Source organism: Ictalurus furcatus, chromosome 18 (assembly GCF_023375685.1).
Source record: "Ictalurus furcatus strain D&B chromosome 18, Billie_1.0, whole genome shotgun sequence".
Lineage (NCBI taxonomy): Eukaryota > Metazoa > Chordata > Actinopteri > Siluriformes > Ictaluridae > Ictalurus > Ictalurus furcatus.
Window position 1 is genome coordinate 1,210,001 of NC_071272.1, and position 12,500 is coordinate 1,222,500.

The 12,500-nt window shown below is 40.2% G+C and overlaps 2 protein-coding genes across 2 annotated transcripts in view; one reads left to right on the forward strand and one right to left on the reverse strand.

Annotated features, from left to right (window-relative positions):
- Nucleotides 1–3,216, forward strand: part of col27a1a (collagen, type XXVII, alpha 1a) — a 63,834-nt gene extending 60,618 nt beyond the window's left edge. The window contains exon 60 of the mRNA XM_053649359.1: nucleotides 720–3,216. The gene's annotated coding sequence lies outside the window, so the exon portion shown is untranslated. The remainder of the gene's footprint in view (nucleotides 1–719) is intronic.
- Nucleotides 3,217–4,884: 1,668 nt separating this feature from the next.
- Nucleotides 4,885–12,500, reverse strand: part of LOC128622666 (lipoxygenase homology domain-containing protein 1-like) — a 33,512-nt gene continuing 25,896 nt past the window's right edge. Inside the window, exons 34-42 of the mRNA XM_053649360.1 lie at nucleotides 11,915–12,100; nucleotides 10,400–10,527; nucleotides 10,169–10,286; nucleotides 9,776–9,953; nucleotides 9,363–9,548; nucleotides 7,403–7,573; nucleotides 6,664–6,802; nucleotides 6,278–6,433; nucleotides 4,885–5,914 (exon numbers count right to left, since the gene is read on the reverse strand). Of these exons, the coding sequence (XP_053505335.1) occupies nucleotides 5,434–5,914; nucleotides 6,278–6,433; nucleotides 6,664–6,802; nucleotides 7,403–7,573; nucleotides 9,363–9,548; nucleotides 9,776–9,953; nucleotides 10,169–10,286; nucleotides 10,400–10,527; nucleotides 11,915–12,100 (1,743 nt within the window). The 3' untranslated portion in view covers nucleotides 4,885–5,433. The remainder of the gene's footprint in view (nucleotides 5,915–6,277; nucleotides 6,434–6,663; nucleotides 6,803–7,402; nucleotides 7,574–9,362; nucleotides 9,549–9,775; nucleotides 9,954–10,168; nucleotides 10,287–10,399; nucleotides 10,528–11,914; nucleotides 12,101–12,500) is intronic.

Here is a 12,500-nt window from a genome sequence, read left to right on the forward strand (position 1 = left end):
CATTAAGCACAGTATTAAGTAACGACATTTTGTTATAAAGTGTGCTTGAATTATTTGATTCACCTGTATGAAATGCAGTTTTTCTGTGTTAGTGGTACAACAATGTTTTTGTTAATGTTGTAAGATGACAGTTATTTTAACCGACTTCTTTCTGTATTTCGGAGCAACAATGGTCTGGTACTTTAATCCCGATGGCAATGGCAATGTGAACGTCCGCAAAACTTTAAATACAGGATGAGAATGATCTGCTGGGGGTCTTCCTGATAGTCCAGAATGGCCACTGATTTCGAATAAGTCATGAAACCTGTCAGTCGCTTGGCCACTACGGATGCAATCACAGCTAGGCCATGCCAGTCAGTGCAGAACTCGGTACAGCATTCCGTCATCAGCTTGTTGACATTTCTACCCATTAGGTCCTGTCTTTTTAGGACGAGCGAGTCTGCCCCGCTGGCAGTGAAAAAAAAAATATCCGAGCTTTCTTACTAAAGATGTGATCTAACAAAATCCGACAAAATTAGGTAAGAAGAGCGTTTTTATGCAGGGGGAAAAAAACAAAAAACCCTGATGTGCAGCACAAGTTTTGATGAATTCATAGCCAGACTATGTGAGGGACAACATTAGCACTAAATTAGTCAAAATTGTTTGTTTGTTTGTTTGTTTGTTTTAAAGTGCTACAATCACAAAGCATATAAAGCTGAATCTGTTTTAATGATCATCAGTGCACTAGATTCTAAAACTTGGAGCATTGGAGAAAAAGGAAATGTCCCTGGGCTTCATGTCCTTGAATCCAAGATCCCGAAGGCATCCAAACATCAGAAGCACTCTCCAAGTCAGCTTCAAGTCAGTAACCAAGGAGCATGCTGTGAGTGGATAAGGGTTGTTGTTGTTGTTGTTTTTTTGTTTTTTTTGGCTAAACTGTTTGCTCCAAGCCTGTGAAATTGTATCTGCACAGCAAAAAAAAAAAAAAAAAAAAAAAAGAAGAAAGAAAAAAAAGCTCTATTAGAAAGCTATCTGCTTCTTCTCTCTTTACATAATGTGCATAATTATTATCATGTATACAGTGCATTACTTTTTAGCTAATCTAACCCAATTGAGATATTATTCAAATGCTTGGAAATCAAAGAAGGTTGTGTTTTTGTGTGCAGGTCCAGGTGACGTATCACGGTAGCGTCTGTAACTAGTTGACAAATTGTATTTTTTAATCTGTAAATTTAGCACTCCAGAGAAGGATATAAATATATTGTTGTTAAAGCAATACATAAAAATGCTTTACTGTTATCTTGGGTTTTTTTTTTTTTTGGTCATTTTGTTTTAGTTTTTTTATTTTATTTTATTTTATTTTTCTGATAATCAACTCCATACTCTATGGCAGTCATTTTCATCTGCAGTTCTGGGAATCCATTGTTCTACAGAGTGAGAAGTTTTCCCCAGTGTAGACAGACATGTTGGGAGCGGCGAACACGTCACACGGTGCCATGCAGCAGCTCCCCTTGAGTGCAGCTGAGATCCCGTGCTGCTGAATTATATTCGCTTTTCAAAGAAGTTATGGCGGTGTGTGAATTTTTGCAGGCAACTTCTGTGAAATCCAGTTACCTCACGCTTCCTGACTTCCCGTCATCGTCCTGCCATTCTTGGGTCCCATCTGTGATAATGTTGACCATTTGCATGTGACTATGACTAAATAATTTGTCTTCTCCCACCTCGCCAAAACATTGTCTTTTCATCCTCTGTATTTATCATTTTTAGACCTATTTGCCATGCTTATTCATTGCAGTCTTACATGCTTGGTTCTGGAACTAAGAACTAACTATTTTACATACCTAATAAAGATGTTGTTACATGCTTCACCGTGTTCTGTGATTGTTAGTGGTCAAAAGTAATGTCCCCATGTCCCTAGACAACTCTCAGATCTTACCATCTGTCCCAGCACACAGCCTTGGGGTAACCATGGACAATCAACTATCCTTCTTGTCTCACACCGTCACGTTCTTCTGGTTTCTCCTTTACAACGTCAGAAGGTTTTGTCCGTTTCTATCCACAGAGGTGCCACGCTGATGCCCATTCAGTCCCTTCCCATTTGGACACTGGACCACTCCGACACGCTCCTGGCAAGTCTCGGTCTTCCATTTACCCTCTGCAGCTCCACGATGCTGCCGCATGACTTGTTTTCATCCTTTCTTACTTCTCCCGCTCTTTTTTTCTTTGCATGTGTTAGGAAGCTGGGGTCAGAGCACACGATCAGTCATGATTTGGCGCCCCCTGGAGCAAAGAGGGTTAAGGGCCTTGCTCAAGGGCCCAACAGCAGCAACTTGAACCCCCGACCTTCTGATCAGTAACCCAGAGCCTTAACTGTCAAGCCACCACTGGAACATGAGTTAAGACTGAACAGAGCACTGAAAATCCTCAAATAAGCTCCATCAAAGACAGTCACAGTTATATCCAGGAGACTAAACTGATGAAATAGCATCTAACCTGACCTAGCAAAGGTGACTGCTATTATGGAGCTTGATCTGCCATCAAACATTCAAGGTCTACAAAGAATTCTAGGCATGGTTCGATGCTTTGACTGATATCTCCAATACCTGTCAGAGGTAACAGAACAACCCGATGACTTTCTTAATAGTGACACACTCCGGATGTAGAGTGAGGTGTACGAAGGGCTTACAGAAGGATAAAAAGCTTGACTTTATACGCCCTGCCACTTGTATTCATGATCTTACAAACCCCAGTATTATCAGTGCCGATACTAGTAGTATGAACTTCGATGGAATTTCAAAGCAGCAACTTTTTTTTTTGGAGTGTGTTGCAGTCGTCAGATTTGAAAGGAGTGTGTATTTTCAAAAATAAATTCAATTCACAAAGTGAAACATCAAATGATGTGTCAGTGATGTGTTTTCAGTATCGTACAGGGTGAATCGAACGTTCCGATGACTCCTCTTGTTTGTTTTTCTGCGTTTTCCATACTGTCCCGACTTTTTGGGAATCGGGGTTGTATATTATGATATATCTTACACCAGAAGAAGCGACTGAATTTACAGTGATCAACATGCCCATCCTCCCAGCATCACAGATCTTCCTGAGCGCAAGCCGAAATCGGACGGCGACACCAAACGTTAAAAGACATCGGTTTCATCAGTATACGATATTTATTTGTATATATTACAACTGGTACAAAATACATCTTCAATGCGCTGTAAAACTCTACCAAAAATGGAATTTTATGTAAGTGGCTCTTAAAATTCTTCACCGTGACAGTACTTTTATGAACAGAATCGTTTCATGTGAGCGATCATAATCATCCTCAGGTATTTCACTGAGAGGAACGTTGAAAGGAAGTGAGGTTTAATATTTAAACACGGCTACAAATTTTGATACATGATTACAAAATTACATTGGAGTATAACTAAAAAGATGAAGTATTAAAAATGTACTTAAAAAAAAAAAATTAAAAAAAATCCCCCCCCCCCCCCCCGACAACTTCAACTTTAGATGTGTGCAACTGGGCATATAGAAAGACATCTACACTTTGATAGATTTTCTGTTAAATTTAAAAAATTTTCAAGTGTGTTTAAACTACATAACATGTCTCATATAAATCTGCATAAAAACACTGTATACATTTCTCAATTCGGTTACAGGTAAATAAAACAATTGGACTATTTAAAAAAAACTGTACAACCATTTATTGCAGTATAAAAATTCATAGTGTGTGTGTGTGTGTGTGTGTGTGTGTGTGTGTGTGTGTATATATATATATATATTATATATATATATATACTGTAAAACCGGATAGTTCATTTAACTCAAAAAATTTAAGGAAACTAATTACCTCAAAATTTTTAAGTTGATAAATCAATTTGTTTAAGCCAAATACACTTAAATATAACAAAAATTTAACTCAAATAATTTAAGTGTATTTGACTTAAAGAAATTGATTTATCAACTTAAAAATTTTGAGGTAAGTAGTTTCCTTAAATTTTTGGAGTTAAATGAACTATCCGGTTTTACAGTGTGTGTATATATATATATATATATGTGTGTGTGTGTGTGTGTGTGTGTGTGTGTGTGTGTGTGTGTGTATAATGTACTGTGTATTTTTAGATTTTTTTGTAGTAATAGTATATTACCCATACTTGTGCTTAATGCTTTATTTAGCATATTTAGCATATCATTTAGCATATCATTTATCAGCTTATTTGATAGCAGTTGTGTTTCTGGCAAAGAATCTTATGCATACTTACTGTTAAGATACATTTAGAATATTCAACTAACCAAACAAGCACTTTTAGAACGCCATACAACTTTGTTTGGATTTTGATTTTAGTATAACAACCCTGGCAGACTTCCCAACGTTCCCACGCATTACGCGGCTGATTGGTCATACTAAAGAGACCCAATTTAACTCAGGATGAGCTGGATAATTATGAAAATATGTGTGTGTGTTTGTGTGTGTGTGTGATGACGGATGGCAAACAATAAACTGGTTCCGTTCAAGTGAGCTCCAGGGATGCCATTATCAAAGTTAAAGAATATTTAACGTTGGTTTATCAAAAAGACTCGAATGACCTTAAACCTATGACCTAAATATGAAAGGGTAATTCATTTGCTTCAGGAAATTTGGATGAGCGATATGATGTGTGCTTGCTCTCCTGGTGGAGTCCCATTGAGGTAGAAACAGATATTGGAATTTTTTTTTTTTTTTTTTTTTTTTTAAAAGGCTTAAAAAAAAAAAAAATCAACATTATAAAATCTCGTTCTCTCTTTCATACATAACGTGTTACCTCACATGCGTTTACACAATGCGTTCATCTTTTCCCAGCACACACAGTTAACATGCACAGTCAACGCCCTGAGAGTGTGTATTTAATAACAGTAGTATTTAACAACGGCGCTGTGTTTGAGTGTTTTATCGCATGACTAAAACTAATCCTTGAATCGGAATCCGTACGAGGAAGGGAGACGTGTGCAGTACTATGGCAGAACTGACACCTGAGAACTCTGATCCAGAGGAATACTCATTAGCACTTTTGTTAGCAAAATCATTCCCATGTCCCTTTTGTGATCGCAAATCTCAGATCTTCATCTCAGACAGTTCAAAATACCGTTGTTAGCTGTGCTCAGTTCATGAGGATTGATGCTTGTTAGCACATTTGTGCGTTAGCGTTTATTTCCCTTTCGTCTGTTCTATGCTATACCTCAGTATTGAACAAGTGCAATATCATTAATGTGGACACTTTAAATAGCATCATTAGCCCACACAGTCCCATTTGGCAGCACGTTTGTAAGCATGTTCATTGTACACTAGGCATGTGCCAGTATAATGTGTTATACGCTTGATATTGATATTTAGCCTGCAGTACGTTCATTTAAAAGGAAAGATAGTTGGCCTTTTATTAGTGCATTCATATTTTTTTTTGTTGGAATCCCAAGACATCAATACTTTGGGTAAAGAACCCTCTTAATCTTGCCATCAGCTTTGTTCTTGTCCAGCCATTTGTCACATGGGAAGACAGTGGTCACCCCATTGGCTGTGTTGGTGATCTCGACCCGGTTCAGCAGCCAACCGGGACTGATGCCCGAGTTATCATGCTCAATGCAGACTCTAAGCAGCTCGCCCATGTCCAACAATTCTATGCTGAATCGGTCTGTGCGGCCACGCTCGAATAGGTTACGTAACTTCTGCTTCAGCTGGCGGCGGCCTGAGTCACCGCTGGTGCCGATGACAGTAAGAAAGACATTGGCATCAGTGCCTGCACCCTTCTCATCGCCTGTGATTACAATGAGCTCGTATGTGACGGGCACCAGTTTGCGTGCCTTGCTGGCAAAGCTCTCAATGAACTTTGTGCACTCAATGGTCTGGAAGTCATCACGCTTGGATGAAATGGGGATGAGGGTATTGCAGTGGAAGATGTACCTGAAGGGAGGGAAGGATATGGAATACTTCATGAAATTTACCGTGCACCATACACATACCGGCGTCCTGCGTATACAACGAGGCTGGCTGGTATAAACGGGGCCAGCATTTATAAATTCATTCAAAGTTAAAAAAAAATATATAAGGTTTTGCACTTTTTGGAATCCACAAGCGATTCCTCGCTCTTAAAATGATCACTTTGACACGAGGCTTGTGTGTGTAAAAAAAAAAAAAAAAAAAAAAAGGATATAGGAATTTGTGAGAAAATATGAGACAGAACAAGCGAGTCCACCTTCGATATCGATTAAAGTTTAGTGTAATACCACCAGCAATGTTCCAGCACTTTGGTCAGGGATCACTAACCTGTTGCCAAGGTTCTTCTCCGTTACGACGACTTCCTCAACCCTCCAGAAGGCTTCTGATTTGCTCTTCTTGCCATCTTTGGGGATGTGGCCCAAGCAGATACTGACAATGTCACCCAGAATCTTACAGGAGAATTCAAACCGGTCCGTGGCACCTCTATAAACACACACACACACACACACACACACACACACAATGTAATTATAAAGTCATTTCTAGTTTGTTCACTCCTCACCATATTCTGTTTCAGTTTGATGATAGATCAAATAAAACAGTAGTGACGTGAACAGAACAGCAGCCGTGACTGTCTTTCATGTGTTTGAGCAAAACTGACCAAAACTCTGTTCAAAGAACAAAAAAATGATTATTATTATTATTATTTTTACCGTAAAAAACGTTTCTTTTTGGTGGAGTTCTCCATGGTGAGTTCTTTGGATCTTCCCAGTCTTCCCTCCAGAATGATCCAGGCATTCTCCTTCGTCTCAGCATCATCCGTGTCTGCTGTTACCGTGACAACCTCATACTCTAACGGAGAAGTGACCGGGTTTACACTTTACGGTAAAAGCATTAAATATGCGATGAACATTGCGTTGAAGCTCATCCCTGAGTAACATCTCTACCACCTGAATGGTTTTTTTTTTTTTAAATAGTTTTTTAAAAAAATGTTCATGATAATCACGTATATTACACTTTTAAATAGAAACTCCCCAAACTGCATGTTCATTGAGGCAAAAACTGCTTTATCCTGGTCGGGTTTGTGGAGGAGGCGGAGTCTATCCTTGGCAGAAGGTGGGAACTCGCCCCAGATACGACACCATGGCACCATACAGACACACATTCACACATTCATTCACATTACAGTCACTTGACAGAAAGTTTTATGAGGGTAGGAACACAGGGAAATCCTGCGCACATGAGGAACGCCACAAAACCTCCCATAAAATATACAAGACCTTCTATTTTGCTCAATCCTCTGCTTGCACTTACTGTACACATGGTGCTATCAAGTGTTTTAACACACAAACCTTTAGTAAATCAGACACAGGGACAGGTGAACATGCAGTGGTTTTGGTAATACGGATGAAGACGTGTGTGTATCGATGTGTGTGTCTGTGAGCAGCCTACTTGTCTTCTCGTCAAAGTCCAGCACGTCATTGTTAGCACAGGCCAACTCTCGCATGATCTGCCCGTCATCCTCCTTCTTCGCAAGCCAGCGGTCACAACGAAAACGAAACTTCTTCCCCATGATTTCATCAGAAATATCCACAGACTCCAGATGCCACCCTGGAGCGAGTCCTGTCACGAAACACAGACGTACACATCATTCAGGAAAGCACAGAGTCATACACAATAGGCACACAGGTACAGGTAGAAACCATGTGGCACTGTCAGAACAAAAATTCACTGTTTAAATACACTACTGCTGTACACCATGAAGATAGCTCTGGTTGTATAACTTTTCTTTTTTTGTATTTGAATACAATTGTTAAAGGGATTTAACGGTCCTACGTCCTACTACAGGCATACAGTGCTGTGAATAAGTATTTCCTGATTTCTTCTGTTTTTGTGTATATCTCATGCTAAATGGTTTTAAAGGTTTTAGATCGTCAAACGAAATAGAACATAAAACAAAGGCAACCTGAGTAAACAAACAACACCGTTTTTATTATTATTAGTTTTTTATTGAAGCAAAAAATTTATCCATCACCTATCACCGATGTGAAAAACTAATTACCCCCTTAAACTTGAAACCTGGTTGTGCCACCTTTAGCAGCAATAACAGCAACCAAACGCTTCTGATAACTGGAGATCAGTCTTTCACTTACTTCTAGGACTAGGATTTACTCCTGTGTTTTGGATCACTGTCTTGCTGCAGAATCCAGTTACGCTTCAGTTTCAACTTACAGACTGAAGACCGGACATTCTCCTTTAGGATTTTCTGGTAGAGAACAGAATTCATGTTTCACTCAATTATTGCAAGCTGTCCAGGCCCTGAAGCAGCAAAGCATCCCCACACCATCACACTACCTCCACCATGCTTGACTGTAGGTATGATGATCTTTTTGTGGAATTCTGTGTTTGGTTTACGCCAGATGTGACGGGACTCCTGTCTTCCAAACAGTTCCACTTTCCACTCATCAGTCCACAGAACATTCTCCCAAAAGGTTTGAGGATCATCAAGGAGTGTTTTGGCAAAATTCAGACGAGTCTTAATGTTCTTCTGGGTTAGCAGTGGGTTTCGCCTCACCACTCTTCCATGGAAGCCATTTTCCCCCAGCGTCTTTCTGATAGTGGAGTCATGAACAGTGACCTTTATTGATGTAAGACAGGCCTGTAGGTCCTTTGATGTTGTCCTTGGCTCTTTTGTGACTTGCTGGATGAGTCGTCGCTGTGCTCTTGGAGGAATTTTGGAAGGTCATCACTTCTGGGAAGGTTCGCTACTGTGCCGGGTTTTTCCATTTGGAGATAACGGCTCTCGCTGTGGTTCTTTAGAGTCCCAGAGCCTCTGAAATAGCTTTGTAACCCTTCCCAGACTGATGTCTTTCAATCACCTTCTTCATCATCATTTCTGGAATTTCTTTCAACTTTGGCACAGTGTGTTACTGAGTAAGACCAACTTCTTTAACTTTAACCCACTTCATGCTGTTGATAAAGTTCTATTTAAGTGTAGATGTGATGGAACAGGGTTTGCAGTAATCAGGTCTGGTTGTGTCTCGTCCAGCTGAACCCCGTTATCAATGTAGTTTCATAGATTTGGGGAATTAGTAACTATGGGGGCAAATACATTTTCACACAGGCCCAGTTGGTATCGGATAACTTTTTTGCTTCAATAAATAACATTATCATTTTAAAAAAGTTATTTTGTGTTTACTCAGGTTGCCTTCGTTTTATCTTAGATTTTGTTTTCATTTCTGAAACAATTCAGTACGAGATCTAAACAAAATCCCAAGAAATCAGGATGGGGGCAAATACTTTTCCACAGCACTGTACATATGCTAACAGTCATACAGTGCATACATACACACAATTACATTTTGTCAGACCAGAGCAATGGGTTTAACTGTGCTCCTGGTAAAACATTCACCTGTGTTGTCATGCCACACCCGGACTTTGGAGAGCTCTCCAAGACTGAGGATGTCCGTGAAGCGAAACGTGTCAGTCAAGCTTTGCTCAAACTTGTTGGTGTTCTCGCTTTCCTTCAGAGCAAGAGCTCCTGTGTCTCCGTTCTCACCAAAAATAATCATCCATACATTGGCATCTGTCCCAGCACCTAAAACATAACTAATCACATTTCAGCTCCTGTTCCCTCCCGTAAAACATCGCCAACAACAGTACACGTCATTTCCGCGTGCATGTGTTTAGTGTAGCGTTCACAGACCTGTGTGTAGCTGGGGCTAGTCTGCAGTTACAGTATGTATAGTATCACCTTTATAGATTTGTGTGCACTTGTATGTAGTTGTGTGCGCAGTGTAAGTGCAGGTTTGTAGAGTTGTGTACCTGCGAGGTCACTGGTTTTGACTGCGATACTGTACGTCGTGAGCTGCACCACTTCTTCATCATCGATAATTGCAGGCATTTCACACACGAGTGTCCGATTGGTTCCATATGTGCGGGACATCCAATCTTCATACACAAACAGTGCCACCTCGTCCGTCTCGAGGTTATGTAGGACAATCTAGACACACAAGCGCACACACGCCGGGTCAGGAAAGACAGTTCATGTTCATGTGTGTTCAAGGACATATTCACAGATGGGTAACAAACGAAAGGTCAAAGCAGAATAACAGCCGCATAAGCATAAGAGCGCTATCAGACTTCCTTTCATCTGTCACACATCTGTGTTTTGATTCCGAGATGATCTGTAATGAAGACTGTAGCGCACAGACACACCTTATCAAGGAACCAGTCCGGTCTGCTTCCAGAGCCATCGATACGAACGCGCATTTTACGGAGTGGGGCGATGTCCTCGATCTCTAGATTAAACGTGTCAGTCTGACTTCTTTCAAACCTGGGGCCACACACCCACACACAGACACCTCATAGCCTCCTCTGGGTTTCTCTTGTGTATGAGTACAGTGCATTTACATTCTCCTTTTAGTGTGTGTGTGTGTGTGTGTATACCTGTCTTCTAATTTAGGCAGTAGGATCTCCTCTGACATGCCGTACACTCCAAACAACGTGAGGTAGATCTGTGTGTCTGTGCCAGCATGCTGGACGTCACCCGTTACTACGGTTACCTCATAGATAACCTACAGGACAAGAAGCATTAAGCATTAAGAAAATAAGATGTAGAGTTCATCGGTGCAGTAAAGTCAATAAAAATAGTTGAACTCTTCTCAAAGTACTTAATATAAAAGTAGCAACAACGCTACCTCACTGTTAGAAAATGCATTTAGTTAACTAGCTAATAGATTTTCTAGCAACATTACTGCCACACCTATGTTTATAATTACAGCTCATGTATTATTTTCTCTTAAGGTTTGTGCCTGCTTTTTCCTTAATTCTCATTTCCGGTCGAACACAATACAATCACACACTGTAAGGAAAGAATAAAACAGCACAGAGGGGGAAGAAGCAGTGGAAGAGGAAAGACAATGAGGAAAGGAAGAAGTGGAGCATGCTCAAAAGCAGACTCTCGCCAAAAAGCAGGACAGACGAGAGAAGAACGACACCGCCACCTGATGGCGAACGCGGAAAAATACACCACAGACTCAGATTCAGACGCCAGTACAAGCCAGGAACAGCATTAGATGATGACAGTTGCTGCGAGCTATCTAAAGATGTGCCTGTAAAAGAACTATAACCAAATAGGAGGCGGTGTCTCCTATTGGTCCACCAGTGCAAATGAGGCCTGTTAAAACTAGTAAAAGACAGCGAATCCTTGCTCTTCAACGTCTAGGCCATTTTTTTTTTTTTGGAGGTTCCTTATATACTATGATTAGACGATTGCCTCACCTGTTTCACATCACCTTCTTATTTCAACTTCTCACACCGCTATTAGTCCTAAACCGCCCCTGTCCCAGCTTTCAAAATACTTTTTACAAATCACTCCTCTTCGTTTTTATTAGCATACTCCGTACTGTCCCAACTTTTATCGGAATTGGGGTTGTACATTATTTGCCTGGTGGGACGCATACACTGAGATTTCCAAGCTACTGAAAGCCATGTTAAAGACTTTTAAAAAAATTTTAAAAAGAGATGTGAAGGAAAAAGTGCCAAACAAATGAAGCAAACTCAGTGTCAAGCATCGGCCGTATGCATTCTGGACAACAGCAGACCTTTCACCTCGTAAGTTCATGAGTGCAATGGCTACATGACTGCCATACTGACCCAGCAGCACAGTAACCTTAACAGACCCATCATACGGTTGGGTGAAACTGGAGGAAGTGTCACAGGGTGGGGAATCATGTTTCAGGGCAATTCAAGCCACCGGCCTGGCCGAGGAGCCAGGTATGAGACCAGAAACTCATTATCAAACGCTCGCATGCTGTTCACACATGCTGCTCACAACGACGTCACAGCCACCTGCTTTCATTACAGTCAATCAAAAATGACATCAACTGGGATCAACAGCGTGTCAGAGTGTGAGAACGTGAGTGAGTGTGTGTGTGTGTGTGTGTGTGTGTGTGTGTATACCTTGCGCGAAATGCTGATAGTGTCTGCGTCAATGACATTAAACACACGTGCAGTTAAACCTTCACCTCGATCTTTGGCCAGGCAGTACTTGCATGGGAAAACATACATGACCCCTTTGGTCGGCGCAGCAACAGAGAACTCATCCACAAGCCAGCAGCTTTCCGCAGTGGCTCCATCATGACCTAACTACACACGCACACACACACACACACACACACACACACACACACACACATATTAAATTAGTGTTTGTATTCACAGTGGGTTCTGAAAATCTGAGTGCACTGCCAATAACCAAAAACAGTTCATTATTTTATAAATGTAATAAATATTTATAAATAAATATCATTATAATAAAGCATCACAATTTCATTAAATTATACGTCTCACTCACAATGCTCCTGATTATGATTATGATGATGATTATTACTACTACTACTACTACTACTACTACTACTATTATTATTATTATTATTATTATTACTACTACTACTACTACTACTACTACTATTATTATTATTATTATTATTATTATTATTATTACTACTACTACTACTATTATTATTATTATTATTATTATTATTAC